This window comes from Ceratotherium simum, chromosome 5, assembly GCF_057802395.1.
Source record: "Ceratotherium simum simum isolate JZ-2026a chromosome 5, ASM5780239v1, whole genome shotgun sequence".
Lineage (NCBI taxonomy): Eukaryota > Metazoa > Chordata > Mammalia > Perissodactyla > Rhinocerotidae > Ceratotherium > Ceratotherium simum.
The window spans coordinates 19,593,695-19,613,549 of record NC_141904.1 but is presented as its reverse complement, the minus strand read 5'-3'; the positions used below and the strand labels follow the sequence as shown (position 1 = coordinate 19,613,549).

Genomic DNA, 19,855 nt, shown 5'->3' with positions numbered 1-19,855 from the left:
AAATATATTTCAATAAAAAAATTGCACAAAGAATTTTAAGTTAAACATGCTATATTTAGGTTTTATCAGCAGCTTAGAAAAATGAAAAAAAATTTTTGTGCTCAAAAGCAAGAATTTCTTCACATTTGAATCTAACATAAAATGTTAACTCAATTTCTTTTATTCCCTTTTCCAATCCTTTAAAGAAAAGAATTGAAGCAGCTTTAAAGTCCATCTTCCAAAATCTAACCTTCAAGTTAACTTTATAGTTCCATTTTTAAACATTAAAAAAAAAATTTTCCCAACTTTATTGATATATAATTGACATATAACATTGTTAAGTTTAAGGTGTACAACATGGTGATTTGATATAAGTATATATTGCAAAATGATTCCCACACTATATAGTTCCACTATTTTTTTGGTATTATTGAGGAAGATCAGCCCTGAGCTAACATCTGTTGTCAATCCTCCTCTTTTTGCTGAGGATCTTCCGTGCCCATCTTCCTCTACTTTATATGTGGGACACCTGCCACAGGATGGCTTGATAAGCGGTGCATAGGTCCGTGCCTGAGATCAGAACCCGAAAACCCCAGGCCACTGCAGTGGAGCGTGCGAACTTAACCACTACACTGGGCCCGCCCCAAGTTCCACTTTATGAAAGTCTACTGAGTTGTTCTTCTCAGTAATACTAATATTTAAACACATAAATAAGAAAACGTTAATCAGTACTTTTCTAGAAGTCACTTTAAAACCTAAAGATCTTAAACATCTCTGGTTTATGCATCTATGTTATGATATTCAGAGATGCTCGTATCCTCTTTGGTTCAAAACACAACACAAAAAAAATCTTTCATTACCAAGTTGCCTTTTTTCCTCGTAGCTTTCTGACGAATTTTAAAGGATTTTTTCCTAAAATGTTCAGCTTGTTCATATCTTAAAAAAAAAAAAAAAGTAAATTTAAGTCAAACAAAAGAAACATATGTCCAAAGTATCACACTTCACTAGTGTGAAGCCTTTTTTGGCTATTAAATACAGCATTATTTCTAGAAGTGATAGTGATATGGAATTAAAAATCTTTCACAAAAACCTTCATAACACAAAATCTAACAAATAAAATAAATCTAGACCTCCAAATAGCTGACATTTAAATATTTTTAACTGATTTAACTCATTTTGAATCTCTAAAGGGCAACCTAACTAAATGCAAATCCAAAATTTTAGTTTGCTATATTACCTTCTTCTGCACAGGCTAATTTTTGGTCAAATGTAAACATGAAATTTGTGTGAAACGATACTTCTGGAAGTTAAAAGAAAAAATTCCACTATGTATCCCTTATGATGGAGCAAAAGAAATGATTTCTGATAGAGGATGAGATGCCACTCCGTGGGTACCTAACAGATATGAGAGACTTTTTATTATACCCGGGATCAGCACACTTTCTCTGTAAAGGGATAGATAGTAAAATTTTAGGCTTTGTGGGCAACGTGGTCTCTGTTGCATCTATGGAACTCTGCTATTGCAGCATGGAAGCAACCATAGACAATATGTAAATGAAGAAATGTGGCTGTGTTCCCATACAACCTTATTTACAAACCTGGGGGCCATCTGCATTTGGCTCATGGGCAATGCTGCCCTTGTATTAGTAACGCACTCAGTATAGTCAGTGAAGGAGCCTGGATTCAAACCCAGCTATATGACTCCAAGTCCACGCTCTATCCTCCACGCATCTTCAAACAGAGATGAATCTTGTAGTTCTAATTTTCTGTTTACCCCATGAAGACCCAGATGAAGAATAATATTTGAACATGGTAGATTCAAAAGAATATAGGATAAGTACACAGCCACAGAACAAAGCCTACCACATAAGTACGTGAAGAACTGTCAACTCCCCATCATAAAACCAAAGCATTACTGATCTAAATCTTACTTATTTTGTTTCTGGTACAAAGTTGCAAGTGCCTCAAGTTCACGAGCAATCTGTGGATGGTCCGCACCATAGGCGTTTTCTGAGATTTCCAGTGCCTGTTTATACAGTTGTTCTGCATTGCCAAACTTCTTCCATTGCACATACACACTTGCTAGCTGGTGGAGGGACTGAGCTACTCTTGGGTGATCTGGATCTAACGCCGTTTCTCGAATTTCTAGAGACCTCTGCAAAGGCACCACAGCCTGAGGGGAAAAAAGGTTAAAGGCCGATTAAAGTGAGCGGAATGCTGTAAAATCTGCCATCAGATTAGCAAAACACTGAAAGCTGAATTAACTCCTAGAAAGGACAGAAGAGGAACATGAAAACCCTCACTGTCTCTGAGTCCCTCCTGAAGTTACCTGACTGAGAAGGCCTAGATCCTTGAGAAATCGCCCCAGGGTTTCATAAAGGTCGGCTAAGCAAATCATGTTCTCCTCGCCTTCACAGTTTTTCTCATACTGCTTCAAGGAATCAAAGTACTCCGCTGCCATCGCGCTTTTGTCTTTGCCAACAAACTGCCAGTAACTCAGCAACTCAGCAAAGTGTCCTCTGTTTCAACAAATAACAGTCATTTAACGAAAAACAAACTTTAAAACTCACTATTGCATGAAAATGCCAAAATTCATATCAAGCTATTGAAAACTTATCAGTGGGCAAGTACACTATAGCAAGGTGAGACTGTGAACTCAGACGGAGTGTCATCTGCATCCACCACTCCCTAGCTGCGTGATCATGAGCAGGCAGTCTGACTTCTTAAATCTCATCGTCCTCATCTGCAGAAATGGGGACCCCAACACTACCTGCCTCTGGTGTGACTGTGAGATTATGGCACATCGCAAGTACTCCACAGTGTTGGTTGCTACCATTAATAGGATATGATTACTCACCAATGGGAGGCTATCGGATTCCTTTTTAGACATTTCATGATATGCAGCCAACTGCTGAGTTCACCCAAAAAATTGTTTTAAATGACAGAAATTAGAACATAAGAATCTAATGAAACACAGGCAAACTGTCATAGAATATCTTCTTTGTATTTTCATCAAGGAATTTAATGATAAAAGTAAGCTTGTTCATCTGTTGATGATATTAAGTAGGATGGGAGAGCTGGTAGACTAAAGAATGAATCTATTTCAAAGGAATCATGAAAAACTGGAATGGAGATCACAAACAATTTATGAGGTACAACAAAGAAATTGGAGAGAGTTCACTCAGGAGCAAAACCAAAGTATGCAGCTATATTATGAGAAATGTCTCAATTTCTAAGTAAGACAGAAAACCCCCCTCATGGGGCTTAGTAGGTCAGAAGCTTGGATCATAAGAAGGTGATTCTGCCACAGGCAAATTCAAACATACCAGGAGAGACAAACAATATATTTATGAAAAAGGGTAATCTTGGCTTTAAATTGAACACCAGTCAGATTCTCTGTGGAGCCCAGAGTCTGGTTTGAAGGCTGCACTTTGAGATATCTGAAGGCCCTGAGAGTCAGAGATCATGCACCACCTCTCTGGGTGATTTAGATTCAAACCTGCTTTTAAATGCAAGATCACGATATAAAGCTGTCTCAAGATCATTCCAGCTCTGATTTTACGAAGCAGCAATACTCAATCTTTTTACTATTCCTCTTAGAAAAAGTAGCTCTCATGGCAATTTGCAAATTGTCTTAAAATTTATCCCACAATGTTTTAAATTTCAGGTACCACTGAAACCGGACTAATTTTTAAATTAAAAATGCCATTTTTCTTTGTTATGCTGAACAACTGTTTAAATCTGTTTTTCTGGGGAAAGGTGTTCTACAAATAAGTTTCTTACCTTTTATAAAGGTTTTGAGACACAAAGAGATTGAGAAGGCAATCGTGCAACTTCTGTTTACTTCCCTGCTGCTGAAAAAGCCACGGGAGTTCATCTGCACTTCTCCAGGTCACCCGGTCCTGACTATTGGAAGAGAAGGGACCACACTCAGTAATACTGTCCTACAATGAGATCGCTTCCAAAGGCTTCAGACAAATGCTGAAGGAATAAAAATCTATTTACCATATATCTCTGGCTCTTTAAGTATCAAAATCAGAAACTTTACCACTCTAACGATGAAAACAAATAAAGTGATATTCAGGGCTACCAACCAAACTCTAAAGGTATTTTCCTAAAACCAAACTATTAAAAAAAGAAACCCTCAATGGACCCAAATATACACACATAGATATACATGGACACACATATTATTAAACTATTTAACTGGAATAAAATAAAAATAATCCTGCACTGATTTTACTTTACATTGAAATCTTTAGCATAGTATTAAAAGACTTACATAATCATCTTTTGTTCTTTTGACATGAACAGAATAGAGGATTTAATCTTTTTTGTAATAATTAAATTTTTATACATTAAGTTATAAGCTAAGAAAGAGAAGTGAGGACACAGAGGTAGAGTGTGTGGCAGAAGTTACAGAAGAACAAAATGGGCATTTGTAGTACCTTAGCTGCATGGTGAAATAGTTGATTAGCTTCTGCCTGTATGAAGGAATAATGGTGGCACCTTCCATGTACTCCAGTCTCACGGTTTCCCATGCCTAGGGAGAAAAAGAAAAAATACCGCAGTCTATTTTCTGTAAATCACTGTCCATCTAACACTGAATTTGTAAAAAGGAATTTACAATTATTTCAATTTTATAGTTGCATAAGAGAAACGGCATTAGAATATTTTAAAATTCAGCATATATTTATGTAATAAACTGATACAAGAATAAAAATTCCTGTACTAATATTTTAAGAACGCAAAACACAATTTAATCCAAACTTTCAGTTAATACATTAAAAATCTCAGAAATGTGGATTGAAAAAGTACTAAAAAGTAAATTATATTTAAGCAATATACAATGAAGGAGAAAGATAAGCTTGTAAAATTACAAACATTTCACACCCACAAATACAATACAGCATGCTCAAATGAAAGACTCCTTTGCATTCGTATGCATATATATATCAACCACGGCATTACAAATGATAAGAACTATGTTAGTCAATATTTCCTAAACATTTACTACTATTTACTACTACTACTATTAAACATTTACTACTAAGTGCTGGACATGATGTCTAGTGCCTCACAAGGACCAAGGACCATCTCAATTAATTCTCTTTATAACCCCTGTGGTAAGCTGGAAAAGTCTGCTCAAGGCTTAGATGACTTGCCCAAGGTTACACAGCTATTCAGCTGTGAAGAGCTGGGTTATGAACAGAGGCAGACTGACTTACAGAGTTCAAGCTCTTAATACATATACAATTATACCAGCAATGCAGTGAAACCATTTCCAGAAAGAAACTACCTTTTAAAGTAATAGCCGTCTCATGAAGGTACTACATAAGAATAATTTTAGCCAAATTTTACATCTAACCTAAAACCACTGCAAAAAAAATTTGTAATGCCAAATTTCAGATTTCAATTTTGTCTTATAATTGAAACATTTAAAACAGCATGGTATATGGGCCGGTCCCGTGGCTTAGTGGTTAAGTACGTGCGCTCTGCTGCTGGCGGCCCGGGTTCGGATCCTAGGCGCGCACCGACGCACTGCTTCTCTGGCCATGCTGAGGCCCCGTCCCACATACAACAACTAGAAGGATGTACAGCTATGACATACAACTATCTACTGGGGCTTTGTGGAAAATAAATAAATAAATAAATAAATAAAATTTAAAAAAATAAATAAATAAAAAATAAAACAGCATGGTATAGTATAATACAGCACGCAATGATATGTTGACATTTATAAATAAAAAAACCTTATTAAAAAAACATTTACCTGTAGATGCTGAAACTTGAGCAGGCCACAACCATAAGTCAACAAACACATTTTGTGTAAACTGTGAATAAGGGAGGTCAAGACAGCCCAGGACATCTCAGGATAGAGTTCCATCAATTCTGATTCACTCACGCCATTGTGACTAACATTTACGAGGCAGAGAATCTAGGTAAAGAAATGAATTAACAACGATCATAAAGCATCTCTATAAGTAACTAACAGCCATTAAAATTTCCATAATTCTTTTTAGCGTATTAACTTCTTATTCAAATTTACAGTTCAAATGATTTAATAAAGAAACAGCTTTCTTAGAATAAAACACACTTTCCAAAAAAATTAATCAACAATAAGATCATTATATATAAAATCTAGCATGCCAAAGATAACACACATATAGAAAAAAATATAGTGAAAATTAAAACTGCAGGGAGTGTATTATTAAAACGAATGACAGAGTTCCAATTCTGGGAAGATGCTAGAAGAAACTGGCCTTCCTACTACAAATGCTTATTAATATCAGACAACATATAACAAAACATTTCTAAAAGCATAGTTGAACCTGCAAAAAACAGAGGGAAATCCCCCAGGTGTCAAAAATGAACAGGGAACTGAAAATCAGAGGGCTAAGTGCTGGAGCCACTGTCCCTGGGGGATGAGGGGAGAGAGGACAGACAGCAGCCCTGGTAACTTAAGGGCTTGGGTTTTCACACCCGCAGTGGGGATGGAAGGTGAGCCCTGAAACCCCGTGAGGTGAGGAGTTGGAACTACAATGCTTGCCAACACTGGGCCTTCCAAGAGCTGTCCCCTCAGTGAAGGGGTGCATGGGGAAACAGCAGCCCACAGACATGAGGAGAAGACAAGGCAGCCTGTGGGCTTGTGGGTAGGAAGAAAAGTCAAAACCCCAGGAACCCCCAAGCTGAGAAATTAACATAAAAATGGATCCATGTTCAAACTATGAGTTCAGCAAGGTTGCCAGATATAAAATGAATTTTCAAAAACCAAAATTGAATATGCTAGCAACAATTTAAAAATGTTATTTTGAGTGTAGAGTCCTTAGAAACAAATCTTAAAAGATGTGCAGGACCTTTATGGGGAAGAAGATAAAACATTATTTAAAAGCATTAACGAAGATGACTAAATAAATGGAGAGCTATTTAGTTTTTCACAGAGGAGAAGATGTATATGATAATTTTCCCCAACTAAATTTCTAAATTCAATGCAATTCCAATTAAAATTCCAAAATAAGTTTCCATGGCACTTGCTGAGCCAATTCTAAAAATACATATGGGAAATTAGCCAAGAGCGTTGTGAAGAATAATAACAAGAGAGGGCTTGCCCAAACAAATATCAAAGCTTACTTTAAAGTTCTAATAGTTAAGACACTGTGGTATTGGCAAAGAATAGGCAAAATTGAACAGAAGAGCCTAGAAACAGACCCATGTTTATATGTGAGCTTGATATTCGACATGCGGCATTCCAAATCAGTAGATAAGAAGTACTATTTAGTAAACTGAACAATTAGCTAGCCATTTGATAAAAGATTAAAAAGCAGATTCCTTCCTACAATAAACAAAAATAAATCAACATGAGTTAAGGATTTACACATGAAGAACAAAACTTTGGGGCCAGCCCCACAGCCTAGTAGTTAAGTTTGGCATGCTCCGCTTCAGCAGCCCGGGTTTAGTTCCCAGGCACAGACCTACACCACTTGTCGGCAGCCATGCTGTGGCGGTAACCCACATACAAAATAGAGGAAGATTGGCACAGATGTTAGCTCAGGGCAAATCTTCCTCAAGCAAAAAGAGGAAGATTGGCACCAGACGTTAGCTCAGGGAGAATCTTCCTCAGCAAAAAAAAAAAACTGTAAAATATTCCAAGGGAACAAAATACATATTAGAACACATTTATGATAGCAAATAATTTTTTAAATAAGATACAATAGGCATAAACCTTAAAAGAAACTGCTGATAAATCTGAATTCATGAAAACAAAACTTTGTATAACGAATTACACCATAGAGTTAAAAGACAAGAAACAAACAGGAAAAAGACATTTATTTGCAAACTCTATAACAAAGGATTTTTATTCAGTATGCAGAACATTTAAGAAGTATAGATCAATACAAAAATGACAAACAACTCAATTAAAAAATGGGTAAAAGACTTGAACAACCAATTCACAAAAGAGGAAACAAGAATAGCCAATAAACATGAAAGGATGGAAAATCTCATTGATTATCAGGAAAATGCAAATTTCCTGAGATATCATTTCTGGCCACAAGCACACTATGGCTGCAAGCATTCCTGTATATGCTTGAAACATTTTTAAGTACAAATTTAAAAAGAATTGCTATTTACTTCAATTCACACACAAATTCAAACAAGGCAAAATAATTTTCCTTTTATAAGTTTATTACACTTTACCTGTTTCATTAGCTCTTTATCCACATCATTTGCCATGGACTCCTGGATAGATCGCAGAACAAGTCTATATAATGAAACAGTATCTTGACACTGGAAACACTGATGAAGGATTTTATCTAAATTGCTTGCTCTCCCAGCACTGTTGGAATTGAGAATAGATTTAATTTCTTACAGACTGCCAACAACTGTGAAAAATTTGGAGTAAATAAATACAATGCTCTATTTTATCTCTATTTTTTGGACTATAACTGATAATAACAGGAATTCAATAAAACACGATACAGGAAAATGATAGTTTTATGGGGCTGCTAGAGTCATCAAGTTTATTTTAGTATACCGTTTAATTCAATTTAATAAACATATGCTGGGACTTACTATATGTCAAGCAACTACTATGCATTATGGAACATAAAAATGAGTAAGACATGGTTCTGATCATATAGAAGCATGCGACCTACATTCAGGAAGCAGGAAAATAATTATAAATAAGTATTATTAGTTAGTTAGCCATGCAAATTAAATTTGTTTAGAGCCAGAATTTAGAAAACATCAGGCTAAAGAAAATCACTAAACATGGGGGTTTGTTTTAAAATATTACACAATATTTACCAGTAGTTTCTTTTTTAAATACAAAGATATATAGCAAAGAGAAAAAAAACAAAAAAAAAGGTCCATAATCCCTCTTAAAATAGATAATTTCAATAAATACAGTTGTGCGTTGCTTAATGACGGGGATACGTTCTGAGAAATGCGTCGATAGGCAATTTCATTGTGTGAACATCATAGAGTGTACACACACAAGCCTAGATGGTATAGCCTACTACACACCTAGGCTATATGGTACTAATCTTATGGGACCACCATTGTTTTTGTGGTCTGTCGTCGAGCAAAACATCATTATGTGGCACATGACTGTACTATGAACTATATGGCAAGTGACTCACACTCTTGAACTATACCTGTGCAAGCTACTGATGCTCCCAGAGGCCAGATTCACTGCACAACTCTGGGAACAGTGGGAAAGGATAGTGGAAATATCGTGGGCAAGTCAAGGTTTTAGAAGATTTCTTCATTTCAGGTTTGGTGCCTAAGATGAGAACGTGGAATTAAGAGACAAGAGTACTAGATACTGTGAAAAGTATTAATCTTTTTTACCTCTGGTTGTGAAGAGACAAACAAAGTAGGGTGAGGCTGTACCGAAGAATAAAAGTAGCAAAACTTCCTAATGTTTATCTAAAGGCAAATTAATTATGGATATCTAAAATAGAAAAACGATTTTATTTTATTTTTTTTATTTTTTATTTTTTTTAAGATTTTATTTATTCATTTTTTCCCCCCAAAGCCCCAGTAGATAGTTGTATGTCATAGGTTCACATCCTTCTAGTTGCTGTACGTGGGACTCGGCCTCGCGTTGGACGGAGAAGTGGTGCCTCGGGGCGCGCCCGGGATCCGAACCCGGGCCGCCAGCATCAGAGCGCGCGCACTTAACCGCTAAGCCACGGAGCCAGCCCGAAAAACGATTTTATGATGAAAGGTTTAGCAGGATTTGAGAACAGAGACAAAAATTCCTACCTACATACCTACCTACCAACATTTAAGGACACCTGATATAACATTTTTATACCTCAGTTGTCTCCTCACTTTCTCAAAGCTAGGGCCTCAAACAGGTGACAAGGAGCACGCATGGGCCCCAAATGAGGCTGAAGATGGCCTTCTTGTGCAACCCTCGGTAAGGAAAAGGTTAGTGTGATGAAAATTAGACAAATATATCCAACAAGCTCTGATAATTCACGGGCGATCAATCTTCACTCATAAGTTACATGCTCACAGGATGTTAGTATCGCTGTTAGAATAAACAGAATCTGAGTGGCCCAGGGATTGTCGTAATGACCAGTTCTCAGTTTCACATGGTGGGGAAGCAGTCTGCAGCAAACAGAAAGCATGCAGAAGATCATGTAAAATCACCACCACTTACCGCGCAATCATTTTGCCGAAAAGGGTGACATAAAGGGCATTGCAGGTTGTAGCAGAACGACAGTGTCGCTCTAGCTTCTTCTCCTGCACCAGTTTACCAAAGAACAAAACAAAAAGACAAAAACCACCCTGGAATTAAGCAGTCTTTACGACAGAGCCATTAACAAATATTCCCACAGAAATGACACGGTTCCCGCCATCTCATCAGCAGCAGCACCGCCTTGTGGCGGCAGGTCACAGATGCCGGTCACATGCAAAGCTTTTTTGCTTTTAAAATAACTACTTAATATAATATAATAAAATAAACCTTAAGATCTAAATCTTTTTTTATTCCTTCTTATTTATTTGTTATTAGTTTAAGAGCAAATGTATTTAACAAAGAAATTACTAAACTCCAATTTTCCTGATAACCACAGAGAGTTCCTACACTGAATTTTAAGTCACATATAAGACGTTTTACAGGAAAGTGGAAAGTAAAAGATAGCAGCAAAATTAAAAATATTTACCTGCTCTCTACTCAATTTAATGTCTACAGAGTGGCATTCTGCAATTATAATAGATTTGGCATCTTTTGGATTTAAAGGATCAAGATGAAGTGTAGGCCACAACCTTTTATTTAAAGAAAAAAAAATGAAATTCTCTTCTAATAATACTGCAAAAGCTGTAATCTACCCACAAGTCAAAATCCATTATAAGAATTAATTTTTTATACTGCATTTATAAAATAAGCAACACTAATCTCTGTTAATCATATTAACTAATATTTCATTTAGTCTAATGTGTGTCATTACTTTCAGCAATTAATCACAACAAAGACTGTTATAAAATAAATAGCACATACATTAGACAGTGAGGTAGTAAAAGATTTCTAGTTCTATGTTCCGTAATATCAGTAAAACTAAACATAGCTATTAGTACCTATGAGGAATAGTACAAGATAGAGTCTTTGCTCACAAGTTACTTATAATCCAGTTGGAATTTAATCACCTAACAACATGCATTCTCAGCAGGGTGGTGAAAATTGTTTCAGGGTAAGAGGGGAGAAAAAAATCTTATTCTTTATATATAAAGCACAGATCTACACACATATCTGTTTAAATACATAAACTGACATATAGTACATGTGTAGTATTAAAATTTCTTGGGGGGAAGGTGATTAGGAAGAAATTGTCTAAAAAGGTTCTTTAGGGGGTCAAAAATGGGTTGTGAAACACTGCCCTACAGAATTCAATCACTGTATCTCTTTTTTAGGACTGTTAAAGTAAGCCTCATTTTAGGATAACAGGTGTCTGGTCTACTAGTCCTAGCCCAGCCCTCTCCCTATCTTCCTCACCCATAAACTGCCCATTTAACTGTCCACTAGACATTGCTACTTGGAGCTACAACTGGCACCTCAAACTAACCACCTCTGAAAACAAAACTCATGACCTTTCCTCTACAAACCTGCCCATCCTTTGTGTTCCCTATTTCAGTTCATGGAACCACAATTTAGTCAATTTCTCAAGTCAGAAACTTGGAAGTCATCCCAGCCTTCTCCTCCCTCACATCCCAGATCTAACCTCCCACCAAATCCTATAGACTGCATCTTTTTCTTGAATCCGCCCACCTCTCCCCATCCTCACTGCCACTTATATGAAAAATATGAAAAACAAACACATATCAAAAACCTTTCCTTGTTTGTACTGAAAACATTTCATGTAAGCTGAAAGAACTCAAGTTAGCATCATACCTCCATGCTGGAGGGCATGTTTCTACATTCACAGAAACAATTACTCTGACATTCACTGGCAGTGGATCTATCAGCCATTTCATGTGTTTTTCAACTTGCTTAAAAATATAAAAACAAAATTCAATCTATTAATTCAAAATATTTCAAAACAACCCAATAATCTTTCCCCAAGTAAAATGAAATTCTCATTAAGTTTCTCATTATTATTAAGGATAAAATGTTATTCTTGGATGATTTATCTCAGAATATTAAAAGAACAAGTGGCAAAACACTATTATTGCTGATCTGAACTCTGGACACTTAAGGAAATATCAAGGCCCTAATAATTTGTCAAAATGAACAATCTGTGCTAGTTGTGTAAATTCAGTTGGTCTTTGTCAATAAGGTACTAAAATCTACTGGCATACAGTATATTTTTTTTATCTACAGGCTTCCTCCCTAGAAATTAAATAGAAATAAAAGAAACAACATCAATAATTTTTTCTCACAACATATAATTTAAATGCTTGCCACAGCCATCACTCATATTTTTGTCTATGACTGTATCAATAGATTACAAAGTGAAAACAGTACCTGAACTTGATCTATAGAATCAATAATGATGATGACGCTGCCTTGATGACGGGCAGAGAGCTTTTCTAGCCAACGTGGAAATTCTTCCAGAAGCTTAGCAGGATCCAGTGTCAGAGCGGATACTGACCAAGAGTGTTGCATCAACTACAAGATGAGAACACACACAAATCAAAGTAGTTATACTTCATCATAGCAGGTGGGAAATATTTCCATCCCTACTTTTTACCAAAATGAGTCACCAAGAGGACCAGATTGCATCGAGTATTCTTTTTAACCTTATACAAAACGAAAACAAATGGGTAATATTGATGATTGGTTTATCATCAGGTACTTAGCCCCAACAATTTCTGAATCTAAAAAAAAATTCTGGTAATTCCAAAAATGGCCTACTATACCTTTAGAGTTAATCGTTTAATAATCAAGGAAGACTCCGAGCTGGTTGACATAGGCCTCCCCACAAAATGAGAAAGAATTAGCGTGTTAGGGGAATTCTTCTGCTGTAATTGAATCCTGAAAGAAAAAGACTTTTTACAAGACTGATGAAGCTCCTTAACAGTCAACAAAAAAGAATTCACAATGCATTAAACATCAAATGCTACCTGTCAGAAATCATGTGGTCAGTCACTTTTGAATAAACATGGGAAATTTCCATTTTTTTCTCCACTTTTAGATCCTTTTAAATAAACCTCTAAAAATTATAGATTCATTTTAATTACAAATTGATGTTAACTAATATAAACCAAAATAGTGTACATTTGAGGTTAAGGTATTAGGAAAACGAGCATTAACCTTTAATTAAAAATATGTTATCATGGGCCAGCCCTATGGCTTAGCGGTTGAGTGCTCATGCTCCACTACTGGCGGCCCGGGTTCGGATCCCAGGCGCGCACCGACGCACTACTTCTCCAGCCATTCTGAGGCTGCGTCCCACATACAGCAACTAGAAGGATGTGCAACTATGACATACAGCTATCTACTGGGGCTTTGGGGGAAAAAAAAAGGAGGAGGATTGGCAATAGATGTTAGCTCAGAGCCGGTCTTCCTCAGCAAAAAGAGGAGGATTAGCATGGATGTTAGCTCAGGGCTGATCTTCCTCACACACACACACAAAAAATGTTATCAGAGAAAAAAATAAGTTTCTTTGTTAAGTATAAAAATATTACTTTGCAAACATAACTTTAAATATAAGGGCAATAAAAAGGAAACATATACTAACTCTTCAATGTAAGTAATAATTATGAATGAAAGAAAATATTCTTACGCCTTGTTTTTAAATAACACGATGCACTAAAACGAAACTAAAAAAGAGTTTATTGGCTTATTTGAACCCTAGTCCATAATTTGAAGAACTAATTTACAGTCATAGTAAAGGTTATCTTTTATTTTGATATTCTTTAGGATTTATTTCACTCTAAATAGTCTGTCTTTGTCCTATTTCAAACATTTAAAAGCCCAATGAAACTTTTAAGATGACGCCAATAGTTGAAGATCAAGGTATATTCCCCTCTATAATTCCCTAAATCCATGCCATACTGACCACTCCCTTACACAGCACTCCCTTAGCTCTGACCTACATAATTTATGTACAGTCACCAATGCTCCTATTCCGTATCTTCTAACATCCAAATTGGATATACTTCAGGACATGAATCTATTATCTTCCTCCTTTTTGCTTTTGTAATGTTTAGTTCAGGCCATGCAGGAGGGGAGACACGCAATAATACATTTTGTTGAATAAATTCTCTAATTCAAATGACAAGGATGATAACAATTTAATTGCACTGCATCATACCACTTTGATAAAAGTAGGGACTTTCCAGAGCCTGGTCCTCCAGATACAAGAAGGGGTGGAATCGGTGCTGGCGCGGCCACTAGATCATTGAGGCGCTGGTAATACTAGAAACGAAAACGAATGTAAGTTGTGAGGAAGCACATGCCTCTCAGAATACTAAATAGAGGCAACTTCTGATTATCCTCTGAAATCACTGAGGAAAAGCTGCACGAGAAAATGAAATCTACTTTTAGTCAATAGCCTCCTCATAACTGCTTCCTTTTATGGCTAGTTAAATATGCCCCAAGTAGTAAACTAAGAATGGGCCCCAATTTTCCCTACGTATAGTACTGCTGTAAATTAACGGATGAGGGACAACACTTAAGCTCCCTGTGGCGTTCTGCAATGTTCAGACGTTTTGCAAAATGCAGCAGGGACACCCTAAACCACAGGAAGTACACGAGGGCCTTGAGGGCGCCGGCAGGCATCCTCGCCCTCCTGGTCAGAAGAACACCTGTCCTGGAGACCACCTCAGTTTCCAGGGACTTCTGAGAACAGGTCCAAACAAGAGCAGGTTTTGTCCGGGGCTTTGGAGTCTCCCAACCCGCTGCAGAGAATCAAGTTAGGATAGGCCACTAGAGATCTTTCTGAAATTGAGTGAGCTCTAGGCAAAGTCCAAGAACCCATATCTACCAGGCTTTCCCCAGACACCAAAAACTGGTTCAGAGCTGTAAAAAAACACACTCAGAAAACCAAAATATCTCAGAAGTTATGAAAGAGTTTCCAAAGTCATGTTGGGGCTTGAGGTGTCTATTAAGTGAACCAGTGGTCTAAATGGTAGCTGGTAAGGAATTAAAAGAATTTGTAATGAGTAGTTTGTGGTTAGCTTTAGTGTAGCAGAAATTTCCAGCAACTACAACAGGTAATTACTTGGTATAGTTTTTCAATCAGTTTTTCTGTTTGTCATATCTAAATACAGAATATATTCCCCAGGAACTCAAATAATTCTGATAGCAATGATGCTTCTCAAGAAGCAAACGGTTTTATTGATTTATGACCTCGTAAATCCTAACAATTTAGTTCACGGTCCCACATAAAGCCCATTTACAGACCCACGGTTCCCAAGTTAAGACCCCTTGCCATAGAAAGAGCACAGGATTTGGAGCTAGAAGACCTAGGTTCAAATCCTGGATCTGCTATCTACTCCCTGTGTGCTCTTAGGTAAACCATCATATGAACCTTAGGTTCTTCACTCATGAAATAACAATAACAATACTCTCTTATAAAAAAACAACAATTTAACATTTATCATGTCCCAGGAACTGTGCCAAGTGCTTTATGTGCATTATCTGCTTTAGTCCTCCCAACAACCCTGGGTAGGTACTATTGGTTATTCTCATTTTACAGACAAGAAAGTCAAAGTCTAGAGTGAAGTAACTTGATCAAAATCCATAGTTAGGAACTGGTGGAACCAGGACATAAACATAGACAATCTAAATTATAAAAGTCCTATAAAAATACAGCTGTTAGAGACAGCTATGGTAATATTCTTTAAAATATTAGTTTTTACATTAATTTTTAAATATTAAGTATTTTTTGAACTTGGACAGATTCTTTGTGCACTTCAAATTCTGTTCATTTGTCTAGATATTTAAGGATGCTGATGGACTGATTTGTCTATTGCATTAACTACTGTGTTTTGTTTTCTGAATGTTTGATATTGATTCTTCCAAGAATTGGAAGAATAGATAGCCATACTATTTTATCAAGTTTCCCAGCTCTCCTAATCTTGGTTTGGTGAATTGCAGATGGTCGCATAATGAACATGTGGTTGATAAATCCTAATCTAACTAAAAATGTTTCATGTCCAGCAGTATATTTGAATCTCACATATCTTTCATATGATACAAACCTAAACATATGTCTCAATGTAGATAATCAAGCCCTGAAGGCAGACACTAACACAATCACTCACCTTGACTATATTTAGGTGAAAATACAGTCATAATATAGCCTTTAAGTGGCGACTGATCTTTGTTGGAACAATACACCAAATGCTTACCTTCTCGAATCCCAAATCATGGGCTGAATTTGAAGCCTGTTGAAAAGTTTCCATTTGCTCTTGTTCATCATGTATGTCCCACAAAACATCACCAAAATCATCATCTTCTGGAATAGAATCTTCACTGCCCAAATCCTTAGTCTCTAGGTCTGTGTTCTCAAAGCCCAGGATGTCCTGAACACCAAGAGCAAGCACACGAAAACGAATGAAGAACGTAAACACCTTGTAGCCGTGTTGGCACACAGGCCTGAAGGGGGCTTCACCTACCGAGGGGGCAAGGCCAAACCTCTGGCCTTTGTACAGTACCTACAAGAACAAATTTATAACTATACAAATAAACACTAGTTTATAAATAAACAAAGAGATATTAAAATAATAAAAACAGACCTCTCTCTTTTATTAAAAATAAAGTTAGAGGGGTATTTGACTCCCACAGGATCTGTTTTCTGCAAAATGGTACACAATATCTTTGGTTATATCTGGCTGGTGAATAATGTTAAAGATCGTGCTAATGCCTAAGAAATATGCCGCTTTACATTTTTATAAGAATTTAATTACTAAGATGAGGTTTCTTTTTTTTTTTTTTTTAATAATTTTATTTATTTTTCCCCCAAAGCCCCAGTAGATAGTTGTATGTCATAGTTGTGCATTCTTCTAGCTGCTGTATGTGGGACGCGGCCTCAGCATGGCTGGAGAAGCAGTGCGTCTGTGCGCGCCTGGGATCCGAACCCGGGCCGCCTGCATCGGAGCGCACGCACTTAACCACTAAGCCACGGGGCTGGCCCAAGATGAGGTTTCTTGATATCAAATATCTCTGCTGTGATATCTAGTCTTTATATCACTAAAAATATGTTGCCTTTCAAGCATAAAGATGATAAATAATGTCCATTTTCATTTGTCATTTATTTTGTTTGATTCGTTTTATTTATCTTGGTCCTAAAACGCACAAGGTTGTTGAGAAGATCAAAATTGATAATGTCAATCTTTACACTAAAGAACACTATACAAAATGTGTTGCCAGAAGTCTTACCATTATGTTTTGGGGCTCATTCTTTTTCTCTGACAACAAATCTCCATACTTGTAATGCGAGTTAATTTTAAAAATTGATCTAATCCCTTACTTTTCAAATAGGGTCCCCAGCCCTCTGGGGGAGCTGTCAGCAGGTATGGGCAACCACAGGCTAAACATGGTACATCTTCCTCTTGTGCCCATTCTACCTGAAGATGGGGAGTTATTTTTTTTTTTAATTATCAGTATTAGCATTTTTGCTGATATATAATTTTAAATTATTTTTAATATTAAAAATAAACACAGGTATAATATCAAGCAGACTATATAACTCACATAAATTTTCAAGATAATACTCGAGATACCATACAAACTTTCTCTATGGTCTCTATGCTCTATGATCTATGATCTCAGACACCTAGAGGTGTGTTTTCACCCTTCTGTGCTGTTAGGGACAACGTAGTGCAAAAACGTGAGAAGGATTTTTTGCATTTACAAAAATTTAAGGTGCACACAGAATCTGAGAGATTTTCTATTGAACAGGATGAACATCTCCCCCTAAATACTTCTTTTTATCTACCTCTTTTGTAATCCATTTTACACCTACCAGGTATTGAAGCATCAAATAGCTTCGTGAGACAGATGAGAGATAAAGATACGTGATACTAGTAATACCACAATATCATAGGATGGACTCCCACCCGAAACAATGGCACTTTCCCCAGGTATTGTTTCCAAAAAAACAAACAAGGGATTTTCTCCGGAAAACCCAATTTTTTTTTTTTTTTTTGTGATGAAGGCTGGCTCCCAGCTAACATCCATTGCCAATCCTCCTCTTTTTGCTGAGGAAGATTAGCCCTGAGCTAACATCTGTGCCCATCTTCCTCTATTTTGTACGTGGAATGCCGCCACAGCATGGCTTGACGAGCGGTGCGAAGGTCCACGCCCAGGATCCGAATCTTTGAACCCTGGGCCGCCTAAGCAGAGTGCAAGAACTTAATCACTACACCACGGGGCTGGCCCCCGGAAAACCTAATTTTATGGAAAACAGTCTTAAAATATTTTAGATGAAATCTTACAGGGAACGTATATTTACCTGTTTAATAATCTTTTCTACATAAATATAAGTTTTATATACTCCTTCTGCAGGATCTCCTGAGTGATCAATGATCTGGAAAAAAAAATTTAACAACAATAAGAAAAAACAATAATAACAGGAGGAGGTGGTGGTGGTAAACACTTTTATAGTGCTTACGTGCCAGGAACTGTTCTGAGTACTTTCCATAAATCAGCTCATTTATCCTCATAACAACACTATGAAAGAGACACTATTATTACCTCCACTTTACAGAAGAGGAAACTGAGGCAAGTTAAATAACTTGTCCAAGATCACACAAGGGTTTAGTATGAACAATGCTGCAATAAAACAAAAAGTATCCTTTTTTTGCTGGTGTGTCCTAATTTTGTCTAATGTATTTCTGTACCACTAAATATACATAACCTTCAAAGCGCATCAAAACCAATCTTTATGCCAGTAAAGCTACAATTCTACAAAACAAAAATCAAAGAAGTTTATCCAACATTTAAATTTATAATCATGGTAGAGAGATCTTATTTTACTCTTATATAAAATAAATTCATCCTTTTAGTGTACTAAATTTAAAAGCAATAGTTATAAAATAAATAAAGATAAGAAAGATGAATTAATATCCTTTCCCATGGGACCTAGTGGACTAGGCTGATACTAAAATAATTAAAACAAAGAATGAAATGGCTCTGGAGCTAAAAATAAAAATGTACTCTTTTATCTTAGCCTCTTTACTACGTTACCCTCATCTCTGGCTATCTTTTCAATACTAAATGATGTAAAGAAAAATGCTTATACTCACATTTGATCTTATTTTCTGGCTGGGCACAGAGAAATAAAAACTTTGTCAAAATCCTAGAGTTGTTTTTGATTGTATGCTTAACATTAACTATAAACATTTACCAAGTTATCTCAGTGTGCAGTAATGCAAAGCCTGTAATCTCTATTCTAAAATATATCCTGCCATGCATCTAGGGGTGATCAAATCCTTCTCCCACTTATCATCAGTTTTTTGCTTTTCCCAATACTCTCAGGAAAGGTTACTATAAAAAGGCTCCTCCTTACACTACTCCTTGGTCAACAGTAGATAGAAGGACTCTGTGCTTGGGGAAAAAAGCACAGTAAAGAATCTGATCTGTCCACTCACAGATCATACTCTTTTTAGCCTCATATTGTTATTTATTCCTCTCTTTCTCTCATAGTCCACAACCAACCTGTTAGGAAATCTGTTGGCTCTGCTGTCAAAATTTATCCAGAATCCTACTGTTTCTCACCACCTCTTCTACCAACACCCTGGTCTGAGCCACCAGCATCTCTCACCTGGATGACTGGGACAGCCCTCCAACTCTGCCCTCCCCCACTAGCCTACAAAGCACAGTCAATTCTCAACACAGCAGCCACAGAGAGCCTTGTCAGAACAGAAGTTCTGCTGCTACTGCTTAAAGTCCTCCAATGGCTCCCCATCTCACTCCAAG

General features: G+C 36.7%; 1 protein-coding gene across 2 annotated transcripts in view; it reads right to left on the bottom strand.

Annotated features, from left to right (window-relative positions):
• NPHP3 (nephrocystin 3) overlaps positions 1 to 19,855 on the bottom strand; it is a 40,603-nt gene that overhangs the window by 6,529 nt on the left and 14,219 nt on the right. For both annotated transcript variants that reach the window (XM_087430562.1, XM_087430563.1), the window contains exons 8-22: positions 18,390 to 18,464; positions 16,285 to 16,458; positions 14,244 to 14,347; positions 12,847 to 12,961; positions 12,452 to 12,595; positions 11,879 to 11,976; positions 10,656 to 10,758; positions 10,151 to 10,233; positions 8,176 to 8,314; positions 5,753 to 5,917; positions 4,428 to 4,522; positions 3,763 to 3,885; positions 2,309 to 2,498; positions 1,911 to 2,152; positions 840 to 915 (exon numbers count right to left, since the gene is read on the bottom strand). In XM_087430562.1, coding sequence (XP_087286688.1) covers positions 840 to 915; positions 1,911 to 2,152; positions 2,309 to 2,498; positions 3,763 to 3,885; positions 4,428 to 4,522; positions 5,753 to 5,917; positions 8,176 to 8,314; positions 10,151 to 10,233; positions 10,656 to 10,758; positions 11,879 to 11,976; positions 12,452 to 12,595; positions 12,847 to 12,961; positions 14,244 to 14,347; positions 16,285 to 16,458; positions 18,390 to 18,464 — 1,926 coding nt within the window. The remainder of the gene's footprint in view (positions 1 to 839; positions 916 to 1,910; positions 2,153 to 2,308; positions 2,499 to 3,762; positions 3,886 to 4,427; positions 4,523 to 5,752; positions 5,918 to 8,175; positions 8,315 to 10,150; positions 10,234 to 10,655; positions 10,759 to 11,878; positions 11,977 to 12,451; positions 12,596 to 12,846; positions 12,962 to 14,243; positions 14,348 to 16,284; positions 16,459 to 18,389; positions 18,465 to 19,855) is intronic.